This window comes from Colletes latitarsis, chromosome 1 (assembly GCF_051014445.1).
Source record: "Colletes latitarsis isolate SP2378_abdomen chromosome 1, iyColLati1, whole genome shotgun sequence".
Lineage (NCBI taxonomy): Eukaryota > Metazoa > Arthropoda > Insecta > Hymenoptera > Colletidae > Colletes > Colletes latitarsis.
The window spans coordinates 37396139-37419279 of NC_135134.1; the positions used below are offsets into that span (position 1 = coordinate 37396139).

At 32.6% G+C, this 23141-nt stretch overlaps 1 protein-coding gene across 1 annotated transcript; it reads right to left on the reverse strand.

Annotated features, from left to right (window-relative positions):
• Positions 1–117: 117 nt before the first annotated feature.
• LOC143340204 (TBC1 domain family member 25) lies at positions 118–21859 on the reverse strand. Its single transcript, XM_076761924.1, has 9 exons — positions 20956–21859; positions 14708–14817; positions 13112–13207; positions 11994–12156; positions 9361–10018; positions 6812–7199; positions 6434–6742; positions 2765–3181; positions 118–2209 (listed from the first exon to the last, which is right to left on the reverse strand). Exons 1-9 carry the CDS (start codon positions 20995–20997, stop codon positions 1792–1794), a joined length of 2601 nt encoding a protein of 866 aa, XP_076618039.1. The 5' UTR covers positions 20998–21859; the 3' UTR covers positions 118–1791.
• Between the last annotated feature and the right edge of the window lie 1282 nt (positions 21860–23141).

Genomic DNA, 23141 nt, shown 5'->3' on the forward strand with positions numbered 1-23141 from the left:
TATTGTAACATTTCATTTTATACCCTTTTTAACACGTTCGTTACCACCATTCACTTGGAAAACCGTCCGTCATAGACCACGCTATACATATAAATATAGTAACTTAATCGGTATAATGCATGCTTTTAATTAAGTACAAATAAAATATATTTAATAGACCAACTGAATATTTTGAATGTATTATTCCACATAAAATGACAATAATGGATAGTTTATACTTTATTTGTTTATAGGAATATAAAATAGACAAGCATTGCTATCACCCATATATGATGTTCTGTTACAAGAGTTTGCACGTTACGAATATTTAATGCATGATAGCGAACGTGTTAAATGTGTAAGGATAATGAAATAATACTTTAATTATTAGCGATAAAATTAAATGCATTTTATTGTCGTTTCTCAAGCATATTGTTTGAGAACAAAGTAAGACACAGCTGCTAAGGTAATCATAGATATTTTACAAATTTTATCTAATCGCTTAATTCTAAATTGAGGTACGGTGAAAGGGTTCATCGACGCGGTGCAAATGGTACTGTGCATAGTGTCGAGAGATCGTGTCGTAAACGAATGGAACTAACGATGTGTCATCTGCGGATTTTAACTATATTTTCTCAGTTTTCGGTTTAAGACGCATTGTAAATTTCGTTTCATATTACATATTAAAGAAATTTTCGGTTGAATAAATCACACAAATTTAGATCTATGCGAGACACGAAAGTATTTTCAAATGGATATTTACGAATGCTATTAAATTGTAGATAATTACATCGGTGTATATACGTATTTGTATTTGCATGAATGCACACGTCGGGAAGTTAATCTTATTATGTTGAAATTGATCTTTTTTTTCCAGAAAATAAACTTTTATTAAAAAATAACTAAACAACAGGCAGTAGAAATAAACACTTAAATAAATGTTATAAAAAATACAATTAGTAGTTTTTCAATGTTTCACTGCTATTAGAATTTTTCATTGAAAATACTTAAATTAGGAAGTATATATCTAAAAAGGTTTAAAGCAAAATTAACGATTTTTCATAAACGTAAAATAGGAAGAGCACCTTAAAAAGGTATTATTCTCTTATTGCCTAATTTATCACTGATACATATTTTATCTGATATCATCTTCATTCTACAGAATGATTCTAGAAACTAGAACACGCTGCAGCTCGTTTATAAGCGAGGATACAAAAATTGATACAGAAAATAATACGAAGGACTACTTTTTGACAAAATATATGTAACTTTTTTTTAATGCAACAATGAAAATGCAATATAAGTAAGAAAATGCTTATAGACTGTAAAACTGAAAATTTTAAACACTAACTGAAATAATTTCCGATCATAAAATATGAAATATTTTGTAAAGTATTCTGTTTCGAATAGTTATACCCTATTATTACTTTTTCAAACAGAATAGTACGAGCAATCGTTATATTTCAATAAAAATGTATAGTTCTGTTTAAAAAATAAATACAAGTTTATGTGCATTGTAATGCACATTTTAGGTTCTAAAAAGAAATTATATCATCAAAAAACTATTTTCATTACGAAATTCAAGTTTTTCTTGTATCGATTATTTATATCTACACTTGAAAAAAGCTACAACTCGTTACAGTTCCTAAAATTATCCTATATAAATGTATTTCGATTCATATTTCCGATTTAAAAAACATATTTTGGACTTACTTCTTTATAATTTGACTTGATCAGTAAAATGTATTTGAAGGTCATTAGTTTCACATTCCATATTACATGGTATCAGTAGTTAGATTCGGGCATCAGAGGTTATACGTTTACGGAGTCTGATTTCATGGCTGATGATGAAGAATGCCGTCTAAGGTAACCAGCAAATAGTTGCCTTGCCTGATTGAGCACCCGAACAACATTGTGTCGACGGACCATTTTATCGAAATGCATGGCCATTTCATTATAATCCATTTGATTACGCATAACAAAGTCTCTGTGTTGAAGCAAAAGAGTAATACACAGGAACATAAGGAACGGGTTTCCACCACCGAATTCGTTAGGCGGAGGCAGAGAACTTTCTCCTAATTGATCTTCACTAGTGCCCGCTGGAATAAGATTTGTAAGTTCTGTAGCTTCTTCGCAGTGCTCTTGTATAGATTGCTTAGTTGGGCTTTCGAGTACAGCTGCATTCTGATGCCAACTCTTCGATTCTTCGCTATCTGACGCGGATTCGGATCTGCATAGTATAAATTTACAAAAAACAATTTTATTTTAACAATAACAGTTCATGCTTACATTGAAACAAAGACTTCTTGTAATGAAGTATGAACTCTATGCTTTAAGTCTTTTTCGGTATATCAGTGTAGGAATTTGAAAAATATAAATGTTTTATTTAGTTAAATATAGTAGTAAAGATGAAATAACCCGTAATTACCATAAAAAATTAAAAGAGAAACATTCCTATATAAAAAATAAAAGAGCTTTAACTACAATGTCCAAGAAGTTAATAACTTTTCTGTTCCGAAATATCCATTATGAATTCCTTGTAAAGTTTCTGGTCCCTAATCTAACTTTTTGTTTTAAAGTTCTCCATGCATAAACATCAAGCGATGTAATATTATTTCTAATTCAAAAATGAATTCACCAAATATATCTTTTTAGATTTCTAATAAAATGCGCGTTTTACTTAGAAGGTATACAGTAAAAAGTCGATAACGTTTTATAAACCAAAAAACTTTTAATTTGATTTTAAACTATATAATTTTTTCTGGTATATACAAATAGCCCTTACCTAGTAGTACGTTTTAGCAGTCTAATGGGGGTGACAGATTTGACACCATTCTGGTCCTCCATTATTTCCCCATCATATTCAAGCTCTGCTTGTTCATCGGGAGTAGCTGGATGATTTTTATGTTGTAATGTATGAAGGGGATTTTCCCAAACAAACACATCTGCAGCTGGACTACATCTTGCTAATTCTGTATCCGTTTCGCTTTCGATTAGTTCACTATCTCTTTTAGAAAGAACACAATCGCATTGCTGATCGCTGGGTGGCGATGGCCCGAAGACTTGTCGATCGAGTGATTCTACCTCCAGTCTTAATTCTCTAGTCATTGAAGTAGTCATTGGAAAGAAATCTGTTGCATCATCCGGAGAATTTGGTTCATCTCTCAACACTCTAATAACTCCGCTTTCGCTCAAAACTCGCCTGAAGAAAATATAATTCTTAATCAAAACTTTCATTTAGTTCATTATGAAAATTTACAGAAATAAGGATATAACTGACTTAAATCGTTACTTATTTGGTAAATAGAATTTTCATAATAGTACAGTAAAATTTTGATTTAATTGGGGAGAGGGGCGTTCTACAATTCGTAAAATAGTGTTTGTACAAAATTCAACACTCATTAAATACTAAATTCGTATTTGTATTAAAAATTATGATACAAATTTAGCTATATGCAAGTGAAATATATATTTAACAATATACAATATACATGTATGTATATGTATATATATACAGGGTGTTCTGCCATCCCTGGGAAAAATTTTAATAGGAGATTCTAGAGGCCAAAATAAGACGAAAATCAAGAATATCAATTTTTTGACTGGGGCTTCGTTAAAAAGTTATTAACAATTAAATTCAAAAATTTCAAATCGTTCTGGAAAAATTATTTTCGTATGTGAGGGTTAATTACAATCATTTTTGGTGAATAGACGTACCCCCAAAATCCTACGCACTTTTGAGAAAAAAATTTGGGTAGGTGGTGAAATTTTTCGATGGAAAAAAAAATTTGTCAAATCGTTCTAAAAAAATTATTTCCTATTGCAAGGGTCGATTATAATCATTTTTTATGAATAGATATACCTCCGAAATCTTACCCAGTTTCGAGAAAAAAATTCGAGAAGGTGTGAAATTTTTCCACAAAATTAAAAAATTTCAAATCGTTCTGAAAAAATTATGTTCGGATGCGGGGGTCAATTATAATCATTTTTGGTGAATAGACATACCCCCGAAATCCTACCCACTTTTGAGAAAAAAATTCAGTATGGGCAGAACTTCAAACGTTAATAACTTCTTAACGAAGCTACCATCAATAAATTGGTATTCTTGATTTATGTCTTATTTTGGCCTCTAGAATCTCCCATTAATATGTTTCCCAGGGGTGGCCGAACACTCTGTATATAGGGTGTCTTGTTTAAGTAAGTACAGTGGGAATCTCAAAAGGAGTTGTAGTTATTAAAAAAATGTTTGTACCAAAGTTGGTAGATAGGACAAGCTACATCATGTAGTACTAATTGTTTTCTTGTGGGTGGAACGGAGGAGGAGATTTGAAGATCAATCTAATTTTCGTAAATAAAATGCTATATTTTTTTCTTCAGAAAGTAACAGCAGGCACTGAGACAAATCCAAAGAGGTGCTTTACGACATTATTCTGAGTTCGATAAACGTGTTAAATTATTTCCCACTTGTTTCTTTCATTAATTCTTTCATGTTCGACAAATCATTTTAGCAATAATCCCCAATTTCTGTTTATAATATCATAATTGCAGTAACTTGATACAAACGCAACCAACGCTGTTCAGCAGTGGCTGCTGATTGTTGGTCTTTGACCGATGCAAGACGTGAACATAAGCCAACAATTTACCTTTATTGAATTCAAAATAATATCGTATGGCACCTTTTTGGATTTGTCTCAGTGCCTGTTGTTTTCTGAAGGAAAATCTATAGCATTCCATTTAAGAAAATTAGATTAACCTTCAGATCTCCTCCCCTGTTCCACCCACAAGAAAACAATTAGTACTACATGATGTAGCCCACCAAACAACTTTTGTACGAACATTTCTTTAATAACTACAACTCCTTCCGAGATATCCTGCTGTACTCACTTAAACAAGACACTGTATATTACCAATCATTTGGTAATAAATTGTGTGGACGAACCCGATGTGAAATCGGGGAACCACTAGGTCACAAGAATTCATATTTGGATATTCAGAAAGTAGCGAACAAACCTGATGTGAAATCAAGGAGCCGCAGAAAATAGTTGACTTCGTAACTTTAAATTAAAAAATATAATATAACTCGAGTGGTAAAATTATATTACTGTGGAATTGTTTAACTATAATCGCTTAATATGATAATGGGTTTAAGAAACGGAGCAACTCTGTTTAATAATAAACACTATGTATATATTCTTAAAGAAACAAGTTCTATACAAATGTTTAGTGTAAACGGTGTCGCGGATAAAGAAAATTGGAATAAAATAGATTTAAGAACGGTTAGCATGAATGCCGTAATAGAATTTGTACCGAGAATAGAACGAAGAATAGAATGGTATATGTATACCTTGGAGATGTATCGGCCATTGAACCATAAAATTCTGTTATATCCAAAATCCGAAACATTGGGATAAATTAAAGTTTTATTATAAATATAAACAAACAGTATTTTTCTACTATCTTTAATTATATTTGCATTTATTATCGAAGAGGGCCAAAGTAATGTACTTGAAGGTTTTAATAGAAATAAAAATAATTTCAAATCAACATAAAGATATAATATTGTTAACGTACATATAGTTACTCGTAAAAATATTCGGACATTAGAAAAATGTGACTGTACAGTGATTTGTCTATGTTATTTATAAACAAAATTGAATTGAATTTTTTGTATCTAAAGCGTCACTTAATACAAAAGAGCCATTAAACAAAGAACCATGACAATCATAATTTTTAATATTTTGAATGAAAATAATATTGTACTTGTAAGATATTTGGAAAATCTCGATACAAAATAGTTTACATACCACTAAAAAAATCTCGATACAAAATTGCTTACCTATCATTAAAATGAATTTTTACCGAAATTCATAATTTTATTCCACTGTGAAAGGGTCCACTAAGGACTACTACTCCACTAAGGGCTATAGCAAATTCATTATTCTTCATTATTATTCCTTGCTAACTTTGCATGGGAAGATCTAAGTAGGAGAATGAGCTGCGTATAGGTCCTGTTTGCGGTTCCTGCTCTATAGGATTTAGAGCAGGAGATTGTCGAGTAGATACAAAAGTGTTGGGCAGTTGTATAATAAGTATTCCTGGACAATTTATAATTTATGCTTCAGGTCATTATTAAACATAATATTACCGATACGTACACGAATCATAAACGACTTTTTCAAATATGTGATATTTCGTACATATGTATATAAACATATGTTACTCAAATACTTTTGTCACAGAATAATTGAACATGGATCCCATTAATTTGTTTACATGTTATACACGACAATTTATCATACTCACAATATACAATTTTAAACTACAATAAATAATGTTTTGTAAAATAAAAAATTCATTCAATTCTTTCACAATTAACTTAGATATATCATAGAGTAAAATTTTTTTAGTGTCCGAATACTTTTGGGAGTAACTGTACATATACTTGTACACTAACCTCAATTCTGGTTCCGTATCACTTGGTGTTACTTTGTTACGATTGAGACTTGTGAAATTCAAAAATTCATTTAAATTTTTTACCACTCGAGCGCACTTTTTTTCATTATCGTTTTGTTCATTAGTTTTACTTTGGTCTTTATTGGGTAACGATAGTCTATCTTTCAATTCCAGTAAGTTTACACGTTTAGATTTACCAGGCAGAGAACCTGTACTTAGGCACTTTTCCGTGGATTCTGTGTTTCTTCGATTCTTCACCGTTGTTAAATCATTTTCTGGCTCAGAGAATGTTTCAAAAGGAGAACTTGATCTGCAAACAATGATTTTCATTTCTACATTATCATTTTTATTTCAATATTCTTATTGTATCGAGAAGTACCTTTTTGAATCTCCGTTTGTTTCCGCGGAAGATTGTAAAGATAGTTCCTCTATATTCAGATTTTTTCTTTTCGCGGTAGCGGCAATACTAGCGGAAGAACTTTGTCGCCTAATAGCACAGACCTTTGTATACGCATTTTCACGAATGTGCTTTACGTTTGGGCTTGGAGGTGGCGAAGCTGGAGGAAAAGGTACTTCAGTGAGATTAAGTTCTCCATTTGGTGATGACGCTGGTAATGCAGCCCATAATACTTCGAGCATCCTTAAAGCATCATCCAAAGCAAATTCCCGTTTCATTTCTAATAAAAGCCATCGATAACAAAATAACAGATCATCCGCTTGATGTGATTTTAGATAAGCATAGAAGTCAGGATCATAGTGCTGCAAACCTGGTGAAAATGTTATAACCGTTATACTACACCCAAATTGTACATACAGTAGAACCCCTGTAGCCATGAGAGACCACTTTTCCACTGATAGCTAAAACCGCGAATAATAACGGTAATAATTCATATATTGTACATACATATGTATACAGGGTGAGGCACTTAAGACCAGCCACTTGAATAACTTGGCTGCTATTGGTGATAGAAAAAAATGCATCAGGCAAAAATTATTTGGTATCGAGGGGCTGATCATCCGATGTTACTAATTTTTTGATAAGTGGAGGCATCAAGAAGATGTGAAGGTCACTCTGTTTTTTTTAAATGGAACGGTATGTTTTTTTACTTATATTCTGATAGAGTATTTCGAGACGAATACTAATTCAGAGCATGCATCAATGTTCAAGGTCACCATTTTGAACACTTGTATTAGTCGTGTATTACTGTTAGATAAATAAATCAACTGTGCTTGATCATTTCCTTAAAGTAAATTATTTTCTATCACAATTGGCTTAACCCAAACCAGGAATGACCTTTCCATAAGTCATTGTATTCGTCTTGAAATACTTTATTAGAATGTAAGTAAAAAAACATACCATTACATTAAAAAAAAAAACAGAGATGACCTTCATACCTCTTTGATGCCTTCACTTATCAAAAAACTAGTAACATCGGATGATCAGCCCCTCGATACCAAATAATTTTTGCTTGATGCATTTTTTCCTATCACCAATAGCAGCCAAGTTATTTAGGTGGCCGGTCTTAAGTGTCTCACCCTGTATACAATTTATATCTATGTGGGGTGCCCTATTTAAGTTGAGATTGTAAAAAATCTCGTAGACACATAATTAAAAAAAAACAAGTACATATTTTTTAGTATTTTGAGAGGGGATTCAAATGACACCACTTGTTTTTAATGCGTATGCGTTTTCAAGGTTATTTCAAGGTCATTTTTTTTTTTTTTTTTTTTTTTTAAATAAAATAAAGTATCTTTCAGAAGAAAATAACGTTGTTATTTTAATAGAAAAATAAAATTAACCTTGAAATAAATTTGAAGAAACAGTTAAATATACGATCTGATGTTAGCTAATTTTTTTGAACCAAGGCTAACGGTTTCAAGTATCCGCGGATACGAAGGTTCTACTGTAGTTAATATTAAAAATTTTGCAATATTCATTTTTGTAGAACAGTACACTGTTCAAAACAATAAAAGGATAGTATATTTAAACGATTTAATTGAACACTGCAATATTCAATACTGCAGAGAAACTTCCATACATCTCATAAGCAAATAAGGTAGTTTTATGTAACCAATAAAAACACGAGTTTAGTGATATTAAGTTAATTATAAATACAATGACTTGTTCTGCCATTCCAAATTGCACCACAACAGAATCGTTACTTACAGTCACAGTTACGGTCATAGTCTATTTCATTTTTTAATTAGACCAAAGTTTTAGATACTTTTTGTTTTTCATTATTACTGAGAGATTTCCCTATGATATGCAATTTTATGTGTTCCCATTCGCTGTCGTAATATTTTATCCATCTTAAACAAAGTGGTATTCTAAATATGCTGCACTTCCTCTACCAAATTATGTATAAATAATAAGTTTCTGACTTTTCGCCTTTGTGCCGTCTTATGCAAAATATTGTAATTTTGTCAGTTGTACCAAATTTCCAATATAATTTTACAGTCATGCAGTGTGATCCATCAATTTTGTCCACTTAAATATCTCGATTATTTCAAACAATGCGAGAAAATGTTACTCAAAATACGCCTATCTGTCGAAATCGAGCATATAAAATTGGGCATTCCATTTAAAAAAACAAAGTTGACCTCTATATCTCCTCTACGCCTCCACTTGTCACTTTATCATTATACCATTTACATCATATTATGTACTTTCTTAAACTCTACAATTTCTGTAACATTTTCTTACGTTTATTAAAATAATCAAGATGTTTAAGTGAACAGAGTTCGTGAAATGCACTGTATTTTATATACTTTATACGTTTAGAAAATACAAATAACATTCAATTTTTTGAAATGTCTAAAATGAAAAGACCCCTTAAATTTCCAGAAATACTGTGATCAATGTAGGAAACCCTCAGAATAAATAGTGCTATTTGCTGTTTTTTTAACACTATATTAAATTTTACGTACCTTCCGCTAAATGGGCAAACTTGGTAGTCATTGCAATCCCATCGAGCATAAAATTATCCTTTAATCTTCTCATAAGAGCACACAAGCATATGTACGCCTGCGCTTCGTCTCTCATAGTGACCAGAAGAGGCGAAGCTAAGTCGCTCATACCTTGACAATAGCTGACGCTAGGATGATTTAAGGCGTACGTTGTTAGAATGTTGAACAAGCTAGCCGTGTTCTGATTATCATCAGAACCACCGTAAAACTTGTGATGTCTGTCCGTTCTCAGAACGTCTTTTCGCACCATGCTTGTGACGTATCCCAAATCGCCGATATTCTGCCCCTTTTGCACAAGTGTTTTCCATCTTTCGCGAAGATTTTGATATTCCTGCGATTTCTTCTTCATGTAGTCCATTCTCTCGCGACCCGACATACCTTCAGGATATACATTTAAAATGTGCTTCCAAACTACTTTACGCAAGCTGGGCTCGATTCCACCGAAATATATGACGGCTCGCAGTTCTTTAGGGTGTATCACTTGTCCGATGGGATCCAGAAATCGCCGAAATTCCGCGTCCGTCAATGGCAATCGCGGTGACTGAATGCTTTGTTGATGGGATGATTCCTCGCCCAAGTTACCCAGAGCACGCTGAACTATACTCAGCGTCCTCTCCATCTATAACAAATATCCTGATTTACAACATTTGGCTATTACTTGTAAGCTGCTTCTTCAAGGTCACAATTATGAATCTTTGTTTCCCAAATTTTTACTATTTTTAAAATTAAAATTTGAAGTTACATCTGATTTACTTAATACGAAACATTTATTGTATGTATGTTTAAAACAGTTTGTTCAACTGTACGCGTTGTGACGCTACTTTGCTGCGGTTACGAACTCATGAGAATCGTAGGACAGAAAAGAAAAAGGAGGGGGTGCGTTTCGTCGAGCCTGATAGCGGACTCATCAGTAAGGCTTTCTAGCAGGCCCCGCCTTACACAACTGGGATATTGGGAAGTCGATTGAGGATTGTATATAGGATGTTCGGCTACCCCTGGGAAAAATTTTATTGGGGAATTCTAGAGGCCAAAATAAGACCAAAATCAAGAATACCAATTTGTTGATGAAGGCTTCGTTAAACAGTTATTAACGTTTAAAGTTCCGACCATACTAAATTTTTTTCTCGAAAATGCGCAAGATTTCGGGGGTATGTCGATTCACCAAAAATGATTGTAATTGACCCCCACAGCTAACAGTATTTTTTTTAGAACGATTTGAAATATTTTAATTTCGTTGAAAAATTTCACACCTTCTCGAATTTTTTTCTCGAAAGTGCGTAGGATTTCGGGGTTATGTGTAATGACCAAAAATGATTGTAATTGACCCCCGCAACCGAAAATAATTTTTTCAGAATTTATTAAAAATTTTTTTTTCGTCGAAAAATTTAGGCACCTACCCCCTGTCGATTTTTCTTAAAAATTCCTTCTTCATTTTTAGTAATTTTGTTTGACGCCCTACAGAAAAGTTGTCTAATACTTTTTTGTAGGCACCCATGAGCTCTACTTCAGAAAAAAGTTTCACTGAAATATATTCACAATTGTAGGAGTTATGGCTGTTTGAAAATTGGACCATTTTTATGGGGTTTTTCTCATTTTGCGGGGTCAAGGACCAATTTTTCGAATATTTTTGCGATTTGTACATATTCTCTGTCAAAATACGCGTAGTTTGCTTTTTTAAACATTAAAATCGTCCAATCCGTTCAGAAGTTATGACGTTTTAAAGATTCGCATGAAAATTCGGGCAGACATTTCTGGCCAGAAATTATATTTTCGGTAAGGAATTTTTTTCTCGAAAATGCGTAGGAATACAGGGGTATGTGTAATGACCAAAAATGCTTGCAATTGACCTCTGCAACTGAAAATAATTTTTTCAAAACGATTTGAAATTTTTTTTTTCCGTCGAAATATTTCACACCTCGAATTTTTTTCTCGAAAGTGCGTAGGATTTCGGGGGTATGTGTAATGACCAAAAATGATTGTAATTGACCCCTGCAACCGAAAATAATTTTTCCAGAACGATTTGAAATTTTTGAATTTAATTGTTAATAACTTTTTAACGAAGCCTCCATCAACAAATTGGTATTCTTGATTTTCGTCTTATTTTGGCCTCTAGAATTCTCTACTAAAATTTGTCCCAGGGGTGGTTGAACACCCTGTATATAGCAACCGAGGGGTCGGTCGAACGCTTGTGAGAGCGTAGCCCCTCTGGTGGCGAGCATGGGAGGCAACGCCACAGCGTATTTAACAAATTTAAAAAATCGTATTTTTTCGAAATCGATAAAATTAAAAGAACATAACAACCTAATAAATGATAGAGTTTTTAAGAGTTTTTATTTACAATTAATGACGTCGATTTCTATCTATCAAAAACAAAGCTCTTATCAAACTTCCAAAGAAGAGATTGATATTTATTATCACTTACCGATATTGTATAAGTAGTCCAAGACACATCCATTTCACTATCTAAATATTTTTTTATCGCTTACTTAAGAGTACGCAAACTGTATTCGGTTAGAGTGAAACTTGCGGTGAAGATAGCAGCTGCGTAACGTCAGAAACAATTGTAGGTAAACTGAGGAGGTAACAGTACTCACCTTATTCATGATGAGGCCAGGTAACTTGGGCGTCCTGTACGGAAACCCTGTTTCTTGTCGAGTCGATACTTCCTGTGCATTCTGTTCCCAGTAACATTCACAGTCGCCAGTTTCTCCAAAAGGTTTCAGGTTGACCTGAAGGTACAGATATGGCTCGGAAGCGCTAGAACAACGTTTATCGGTCAATGCTGCGGAATCATATCGTATATTATCGTAATATCAATAAGCTTATCGTCATTCACTAATATTCTCATTTAAGATTTATCTAAGATATTATTTTTAATTATTTATATCTTTATATCCAATCTTGTTATACAATTATATAGTATTTTCTGTATATTTTTTATTAGATGTTACTTTTGGACATCTTGTGCTTTACTTTTTTCTGTATCTTTTGTAACACACGGAGATATAATATAATAATATTAATTGAATTTATTATTGTGCTATTCATTTGAAGCACTATCATGTTTAAACGTTTGTCTAAAACTAATATTTATAGCGAATAGAGCATCGAAAGTTTCATTGTCATAATTCCAAATACTGCTTATGTTCAGAAAGTTATTAGGTCGATCAAAAATAGGATATGAGTGTATGTATGGTCGTAAGATGAACTACGAATTGTTCGCTATTTAGTATACAGGATGTTCGGCCACTCCGGGGAAAAATTTTGATGGAAGATTCCAGAGGCCAAAATAAGACGAAAATCAAGAATAGCAATTTGTTAATTGAGGCTTCGTTAAAAAGTAATTAACGTTTAAAGTTCCGTCTGTAGAACGGCAATCAAAACTGTAAGACTGTTGATACGTCAGTAAGTAGAGTTTCTCATGCTGAGTGAGAACCACTATCGCATGTACGCAGCCGTTCTACAGGCGGAACTTTATACGTTAATAACTTTTTAACGAAGTTTCAATCGACAAATTGGCATTCTTGATTTTCATCTTATTTTGAACTCCAGAATCTCTCATTAAAATTTTTCCCAGGAGTGGCTGATCACCCTGTATAATATTGTGCAATTATTTATCAAAAAGATAGTCGTTTTAAACTTTTGTCCGCTACTGAACACGACTTCATTAATTTACAGATGGTTTAATTGTAATAATTGATCAAATGTTTACCTGATAAATGCTGCATCCAAGTCCCAGTCGGAAAGCAGAAATAAATAAGTTTCTGATCCATAGTCGTCTAGTGCTCGATACGAAACGGTGAACTCCCTGCGAAAATCCAATAGTATTAAAATAAGACACCAGACTTAGCCATTCCACGCCATATCGATCAGTTTTTCCTACCTGTGGATCAGTTGCACCGACCGGGATGAAATTATTATGCGAAGGGAGGTCGTGCGCGGTGTTCCGCAGGGGTCAGTCCTCGGGCCCCTGCTATGGAACATCGAGTACGACCCGGCCCTGTGGGCCCATCTGCCCTCTGGCGTGGCACTGGCGTGTTACGCTGACGACACGCTAGCGCCACTATCGCCGCCGAAATCTGCAGGTTGGGCATAGAGGTGGCACCCCAGAAAACGGAGGTTACGTTCTTTCAAAAACTTGGCTCCCGAGGGGTGCCACCGACCGGCCTGCAACTCCGAGTTGGGACAGCGTACATCGAGGTGAAGGCCCACATGAAATATCTGGGCCTGATCCTCGACAATCGGTGGAGAAAGTAGGTAGCTGCTGCTTTAGGGCAATATCGGGGGATCTGAGGTTGGGATTCGCCACCTCTATATGGAGATGGTGATTCTGTACCTTCTACGCACCCTTGTTTGGGATCTGATGACCAACCGACAGCATATCGGTACTGCGCCGTATAAACTGTCGGTTGGCCATCAATTTACGATCCTCTTTTTTGTAACATTTTATAATGCTTTGGACTGTACTACTTCTATTAATAATTTCACTAATTTCATTATAACTGTTGGATTGCGCGTAAATTTGTAATCTCTACCTATGCGCCATCTGCCGATAAAAATGTAAGAGTAGGGAGTTGAGTGTGCCACGTTGCGAAAGACGGTTTTGTTCAAAAGTATTCTATGTAATAATGTTCTGTTAATAACCAAGTTTGTTTTTTTCTACAATGTATATTAATTTGTTATGACTAGAAGAATTTTTTGTCGACCACGTTCCTCTTTATCCAATAACTTCTTCCATTGTTATAATTATGATTATTTAATGATAATTATTAACTCATGTTCGGCTAATGTTATTTGCCACATTTTCTTTATTTATCGGAAAACAGGCCAAGTAACGTTCAAAATACCTTGAAGATAACTAACAGAATTATATTATTATTGTTTCCATGAATTGTTAAATGAAAGAACATCAGGGATTCACCAATTTTACGATACTGCCAACAGTGTACGATTTTTACTGACAGGATAGTTCTACACGTAGTGACAAGTTTCATTTATTATATTAACAATTACTGAAAGTTTTGTTCTAATATTTAAAACTAATATTGAACTATACGTCTATATCTGTATTTTAATCATTTACTGCAAATTTCACGATTTATAAATGAAAATTCATTTATAAATGACAGTCACTGTTATGTATATTATCCTAATCTAGTTGGACAGGTAATACGCGTTTCAACAGTTTTTCAGATAAAAAGCTAAGTGCTGTATTTTCAAATCAAACAAATCTGAAGCAACGTGCACTGTTTGCTAATGTATATATACACGACGATTACTCCAATTTAACAATATATAACTATCTCACCCTTTGATGTCGAACGCTTTGATAAGTATACTTTGAAGCACTTCGATAGATGTTATCTGCGGGTCCACGCTGAACTTGCGATACTCGGGCTGATGTCTGGTCTCGCATTTCTAAATATAAACGAAATTCAGTGTTTATTGGGCATTATGCGTTTTAACATTTATTATATATTTAATATGTAACATACAATTATATATTTGGATTAATAAATACATTAGTACGTTTTACTAAACATATCAAACCGAAAGAGAGGGTAACCAACGCAGCGGCAACCTACGTGGTGCCAACATAATACAATAAAACGTTGCCAACATAAACTATCTCTAATAGTGTTTAATCAACTTCGCTAGCCGAAACACGTGGTTTTTTTTAAACCCCCCAGGTATAAGGTCTGGGTTAGTGGATTCATTAAAAATCAAAACGAGAATTTGAATAATATGGTAAAGTATTTAGTTCCAAAAAATTTGTTTAATGGCATTGTAACTATAAAAATTGTTGTTTAGATCGCTGCCAATATTTCCAACGCAGGTTTTTCTATTATACTACTAATTATGAGTACTATGAATATAACAATAAGGCCAACAGCTGCTGCAGTATGTGACACGCTCGACGAAGAAAGGATACAAATAACCAACAAGCGAACAATTACGTTTGGAAACTTTAAACGCCTTTTTTTTTAAACTTTTAAATTCTAACTTATTTCTTTATAATATGTATGTTTTCACATAAATGAACATAAGAATTTTCACTACTAATGGTTTTATACTTTTTCTTATTTTTAAAACAAGTGTTTTACACCTAAGCAATACTTCTTTTTCGCGGCAACAAACTTATCATTTATTTAGATAATCGACTGAAACAATTTGACATTTGAAATGTATAAAATACGCAATTAAGCAGACTTTTTCATTGCTTAGACTACATTACTTTACAATTTAATTGTATTTCTTTGAATTCCCACTGAAGGGAGTTAGCGGAACACTAACTACTAAAACGCCACCTTTCGGATCTCAATCGTGAATGGAGTTTTATCACGAGCGTGATCGTTATTTTGTGATCACTGTTAGTGATTTTGCACGCCATCTCTAGTTCGCGTGCAGCTATTTATATTTCCCGCCAATTTACGTTGAAGTGGATATAAGCTTTTGTTTCGTAACTAACAAAGTTATGGACAAATGAAATTTGTTTTGGTTCAAATATACCCGAACAAAATAGCAGGATTAACGTGTTTCTAACCCATCGCTAGACAGAAGTCCTAACTTGGAAGTCCAACGGAATAAAATCATCGTTACGAAAGACTGAAAATTGATGTAATATCATTGCATTCCTTTTATGTAAGGTGACGATTCTATTGTAACACGCATTTATGTAATCGTACACACTTTCTTCTTTAACCGGTAGAATAAACAAAGATTCGCTTTCTTGTATAATTTGTAGACGAACGACCAGTCGGTAAAACATTATAATTTTCTTTCTGTCTCAATGATTTCATGACATCACCAACTTTAAATCACACAACTTCGCGTATAACCTCAATTATTTTATTTGTCATCTCTGAGATTGAAAATATGACAAATGGTGTGACATTTGACAATTAAAGTAGTTTTTATTTATAGTGAGTCATTAATTGTGTTATTATGACAGCGAAAAAGATGTCAGTGAAATAACTTATATTACTTCACTGCATATACAGTGTCTTCTTTGTTTCCTTTCTATAACCTCATAGCGATAAAAATGTTATTCTGTTTTAAGAAGCGATAATGACTTTGAAACATTGAAAAATTAAGTTCGAGGACACTTTATTCGCTAATCATAACACGTGGTAATGAATATATTATTAAGATAAGAATTAAGATACTTCGAAGGTCATCTTATTATACAGTTAATTCCATAAGTATTCGTACCCTCATTACTTATGGGAGAGATTTGTTGAAATCAAATGTAAGTCAAATGTAAGATTTTGCAATAAACTTTTTGCTATAAATGAACACATGTATAAAGTTTATTTATACCAAATTATAAAAATATATTGATTATATACTCTACATAGTACGTAATAACTATCCATAAAAGTACGAATATTTATGGTACCGACTGTAGGTCAATGAATTTGTCACGGAATAAGTTATACGCCCACATAAATGAAAACATAATTCCATTAAAAAAAAAATAATTTGATTTAAAAATCTCTTCGATACGCCATATGTCAAATTTAGCATAAAAATTTATTTTCTGTGGGACACTTGAACGGATCGTAAACTGAGGTGTTATTATTCCACATTACCATAAGTACAGTGTATTTGGCAGTGTAACTTAATCACTTTTAATCACTGAAATTAAAATGTAATGTAGTTTGAAAAAAGGACAGGTAAATTGTAAGTGGAACTATAGAAACTAAGACTTGATGTCGCTTTGCGTCATGTGCTATTCAACAGTTGAGGATAATACTATATTACAAAGAATGACGATTGTATTAATGACGTCTATGTTATGTCCAAATAAACAGAATTCAATGTATTGTATAGAAAGTTTTTTTTATTAATACGTCGAAAACTATTAATTAGTCAAAGCTGAAATTTTAGATTTCTGTTCTCCCCCCCCCCCCCCCCCCTTCCACCACAAATTTCGTAACGATTGGTCATCGAAACCTTTCGAAACTTTATCCTTTGTTTGGTTTGAAAGAGCAAACATTGTGGCGGTGACCATTTTTTTCTCAAGTTTACAGTTTTTGAGATTTCAAGGGGTCGATGTTTGTTTTTTAATAAACATTATTTTTAAAAAAACCTTCAACTAATTTATTCGTACTTCGATTCCCATCTACGAGGAATTTACTACAAATAATTCCTACATTATTTATAACTGATGATATAGTTGTAAAACAATAAATTTGTTACATTTGAGAAGTCTACAGATAATAATAATTGACAAAAAATCACGACCGTGTGGCTACTTATTTCTTTTCTCTCTCTTTTCTCTAGAATCATTAGAAAAAGTTTAAATTCATTACCATACCAAATTTTGCCATAAAAAACTGATGATTCCACAAAAAAAAGCTGTTCCTTTATATTATAGTATAAAATTATGCCCCCCCCCCCCCAAAAAAAACAAGCAAGAGTCATTTGAAGTATTTTTCTTTTTCGTAGAAAGTAAATTATTTAAGTAATTCTTATTGCATTAGCTCGTAGTTAATATATTAACCTGCACAATACGCCATACATCAACGCAACGGGTCTATTGAATTTCACCGCGATTTTCCAACATAGAAATTCCGGCCTTGAAATGTTTGAAGAGTGAACACGAACGTCGAAATTTTTTTAATTCCGGCTCGTGTTCTCGAGGATTCCGTGCAAGCAACTCTGAGACTCGTCGTGTATGAATATTGCATTTAAACAGAAACGACAAATTGAATTGATGCATATTATAGTCGTATAAAGTGGTTTGATAGACGTCAGAATGCGTTCAGAGTAACGATTCAATACTTCATGTTTTGACACATATGTGATTGCAAAAATAAAGAACGATAAAAAACTTTCGAACTGATTATGAATTTATTTAGATTATTCAAAATATAGTGTTCATTTTAAAGCAGATAATCTGATAAAATTTATTTGCGACAAAATGTTTACACAATTTTAGGCTTTCAAAATGCAAACAAAATTTCTATGTTTAAAAAAAATAGATTAGCTTGATATTATAAATACATATACAGAAATACAAAGAAACATCTACTTGAACGAGGATAATCCAATGAAAATTAGAATTTTTAATATTTTACTAAATTAGAAAGTAAATGATCAAAGCAATATAAAAACGTTAAAAAGCATTAGCATCTCAAATTAGAACTACGGTACACATAAGATCGAGGTTAAGTCACTACATTGATTATATAAACGTTCCTCTAATTATAATCATTTCGATCCTAATTAAAAGTATCGTTCTAGTAACATTTTTATTCGAAACTTCTACGAATTTGTTAATTAATGATGTTTCGATTTTCGATAAACTTTAATGTAAAGCAATTTCAGGTAGGTACTCGAAACACGAGAAAGATTTATTACAACTTTTCCTAAAATGATATCAGTGAAAGCAATCGTAAGAAACTTTTAAACTTATTAACAATTACCAATCAAATATTTAAAAATTACAACATTCGTTTCCCTACAGAGTATTATAAGGAATCATAATTAAGTGAATTAGTCATAACCCACTGAAAGTGTTTTTATATTCATTTTTTTAACAAAAAACGTTTTTAAATATTCGTTTAACTTTGAATTTTACTAAAATGTAATAATGATGTTTGTCTATTCCTATAAAATCGAGCATAAATTCAGTAAGAAATATTTTATGAGTCACGAAATTCTTTATCGTGCGAACGGTGTTTAAGGTATGTTTGAAAGCGATGCAAAAACAAATAAAATTTGATGTTTTAACGATGTCAAAGAATGTTTATCTTTTGCAGTCACGCAAACTGGGTAATCTAATATTTGTTCAAACTGTATTGGCGAATATCAAATATGGATGTTCGCAAGTGGGTATGCTATGCGAAATTAGACATTTCTACCGCAGTACTGCATATTTGTAAAGAGACGGATGAAACGTCTATTACATTTCTACAAAACGTTGATTATCCCAATTATAAAATATATTGTATTTTTTAAATTTTAGTTGTTTGATAAATATTTCAAATCACGAAGAATCATAAAAATGAAATTCGTTCAGGCATCGGGAGATTTACTCTAGTTCACGAGGTATGAACTTGACATAATTTACCATAGAGTGCACTTCGAGCAGTGTCGCATTGAAAATTCAAATTATGTTCTACCGGTATTTTATTTTTCAGACTTAAAATAAAAAACCACTAAAATTAGACTTTCTGAAAGTATCTAAAAAACGCATATAATATAGAAAGTGGTAAGCAGTTAATCGAACTTTACAGGCATAAAATTTTGTCAAAAATGATTCAAACTTTATACATTTAATCGAAATTGTTACTACAAGACTTTTTACGCGTTTTCCTAATGATTAATTGAACTCATTATTTCAATTTCATAAAAATCAAAAATTTCGTAATTTCCGAAATCTCTTCAAATAGTATTTTTGCAAATTCATTGTTTAAAAAAAATTATAATTTGTTGATGAAAAATTAAGGTAATTGAGAGTAATTTTCAATGAAAACATATAATATAATATCTAACTAGAACAACTTATGTATTTTCTATATTTTCTTTATGTATGAACTTTTGTATCATTATGTAATACTGAGACTTGTTTGATGACTAATGCATGTTATTTTTTTTTGACATTGTTAAATGTAATTTTCTTAATTTGTTGTAATTATTTCTGCTATCTTAGGTTTGAAGAAGTTAAAGTAAATATCTTGGATATGCTATAGGTTTTATTTGTTCTTCTTTATTGAGTTATTGTCCAGATATTATCCTGACAAATTTCATATAATTTAATCCATTCAATAATACAAACAATAATATGTTTTGATCGAATCTTGTTTGTTTCCCTGAAATAACAATATAGCTATATATATTTGTTTAAGATTTTAATTACTACCTGATTTATATAAAGCTCTTGTCTATTTAATCGACTTTGCCCAACTTTGACAAGTAATACTATATACTTGTACAGGTTAACACTTTATTTACAAAGATATTTTTTAAAGTTATATGATTTCCAATTCCTTTCAGACTTCACTTTGGCACAATTTCTAATGACATATGATTTCATTGTTTTTCTAACATTACTGTTCAATGGATATATAACTATCTAGTTTCAATGTGTAAAAAAATATTAATTAAACATGTCTATTATACATAATCTGAAACGGACAATGTTAAATTGAAACTCTTTCCTTTTCAAAATATCGTGTAATAATTGACAAATACGTTTCGTTTACATTATAGTAAAATTTGAATTTTAGAAAAACGAAATTTCTTATATACTAACTTAACAATAGAATAATCAGTTACAGTTCAAAATAAATAACAATTATTGATTCGAAATTACCTTTCCGAAAATACGAAATCAGATAATATTTCATTATCAAGAATCAATTATTATAGTTTACTTTATCTGTAACAAAGTATTTGACATTTTTAAATTTAGCATGTAAAATGAATTCGTAATTGAAATGAAAACATTAGCACCGTTGAAATTTTGCACAAGTTACGTATAATACTCTGGCAATATCAAACGCGATAAACATTTTCGAAAAAGGTGAAACGGTAAAACGACTGTACCTTCACTTTGACACGCACAGCCTCTCTGGGACATCCGAACATGTTTGACGTTGATATGCAGATACTTTCATGCGCTGGAAAAGTCCATTTGATAATTCAGGACAACTTCGAATCCCTTAAAAAATTCTGCACCTCTTCAAGAACGTTCTCGTTGCATTGAACAAAACTTAACATTTTTACGTTTAACACTAAATAGTTCTGCTAGGTTAATTTGTTTCACGCGGCGTAAACGAATCCAACTTGCGAGCTTTCGTTTCTCTCCGCGAGGAGCATTCTCTTTCACCAAGGCACTGCACCGCGAACTGCGTTTCTCGAAGGAATCGGAAGTATCCGAGTACACAGCAGCTGACACTTCGCGTCGACTCAAACAATCATTCACAGCGATAAAATGGTCGATCTCTTAACGGCTATTGTCGGTGGCACATTCAAAATGATATGAGACGATTGTTTCACGCTCTCCTCGAAGTTTCACCATACACATTCGCTGTCACTGCGAGATTGTCGGCACTCGGAAATCCACTTTCGATCTTCGGTATTGCGGGTCTCTTTCTTTCATGGCAAGCACCAATAACAGAAGAGACAGAGGGAAGAATTCAAAATGTGACAGGCGAAACGAAGATAGACAGAAGAATTGCTCGGAAAAATTGGCGTCACCTTCTAGCGTGAGCAAAAAGAGAAAGAGCAAGAATGAGAAAAGCAAGCGACTTGAAGTGAGTCGCGTTTGGCGCTAGTCTATCTCGTTTTCAGGCGTATCGATTAATCTTGAATCTTGCTTACCAACATGGACGTTCGACACTCGATATATTCTTATCGAATATTCGTTCGAGATCGAGCGTTTGTAATTTAGTACGAATATTGGTTTAATACTGAGCATACAGTTCATCCTCCAATGACGCTAATTATTTTGGAGAACGGTCGTCTTTAACCGGTATGATATCTGTCTTTCCAGAAACACTAATTTCGAAATACTACAATCACTGACGAGGTAAAATGTATACAGGGTGTTCGGCCACCCCTGGGAAAAATTTTAATAGGAGATTCTAGAGGCCAAAATAAGATGAAAATCAAGAATATCAATTTCTTGACTGAGGCTTCATTAAAAAAATTATTAACAAAATTAAATTAAAAAGTTTCAAATCATACTAAAAAAATTATATGTAGTTACAAGGGGCAATTACAAGCATTTTTGGTGAATAGGCATACTCCCAAAATCCTGCGCATTTTCAAGAAAAAAAATTCAGTACGAGCGGAATTTCAAACATTGATAACTTTTTAACGAAGCCCCCATCAACAAATTAGTATTCTTGATTTTCGTCCTATTTTGGCCTCTAAAATCTTCCATTACAATTCTTCCCAGGGGTGGCCAAACACCCTGTATACGTTGTTATACTTCGTCAGTGCTAGGATGATTATCGAGTTTCAATCACCAAATGTATTAAAAATATCAACTGAGGTACGAGTTTCAATTGTGTTTAACCTTTATTTTTGAAATACAATTTTTAATCGAAGGTTAGATTTTCCTCCACCAATCGATTGCTGCTTAACGGCTTAATGCAAAGAGTCATCATTCGTTTTGTGGAAATTTGCATAATGTAGTAAAACGTAACGAAAATATGGCTAGTAATGAAGTTTATACTCTTTACTCATTGACGTTTAATTGTTTCTAATTGTTGTGACTATTCTCATTAATTAAGTTATTTAATTAAGAATTAGTTTGGTGCTTTTTCTTCGATTTCCACCAGATGCCAATTAGCAATATATTTTTTTGATTAATTTATTTTAAACGAATGCCATTGTAATTACCGACAAGTATCGTCCTTTCACGAGAAGAAAGCACAGTGTGTTTATATCCCCACTCTTGCTGCAGTCCGCTGATTGGCTGTCACCGCTCTTCGTCACCGTTTTCGACCAATACCTGTGAGTCAGCGACTGCAACAGGAGTGGGTGTAAACACGCTGTGCCTTCTTCTCATAAAAGCACGGTATGTTACTCCCAAATAATTTAATTCTGTATTTTCTGCAAGATAAAAGTGGCATGTATATTATATAATAATACAAGCTAATTTAGATAATTAACTAGCTTTTCAGTTTCATTTATGGATTGTTTGTTTTATGCTGCTCTCTTATATTTGACAAACACTTTTATAGTCAAATATTTTTATGTCATACAATTACTAATACTATATT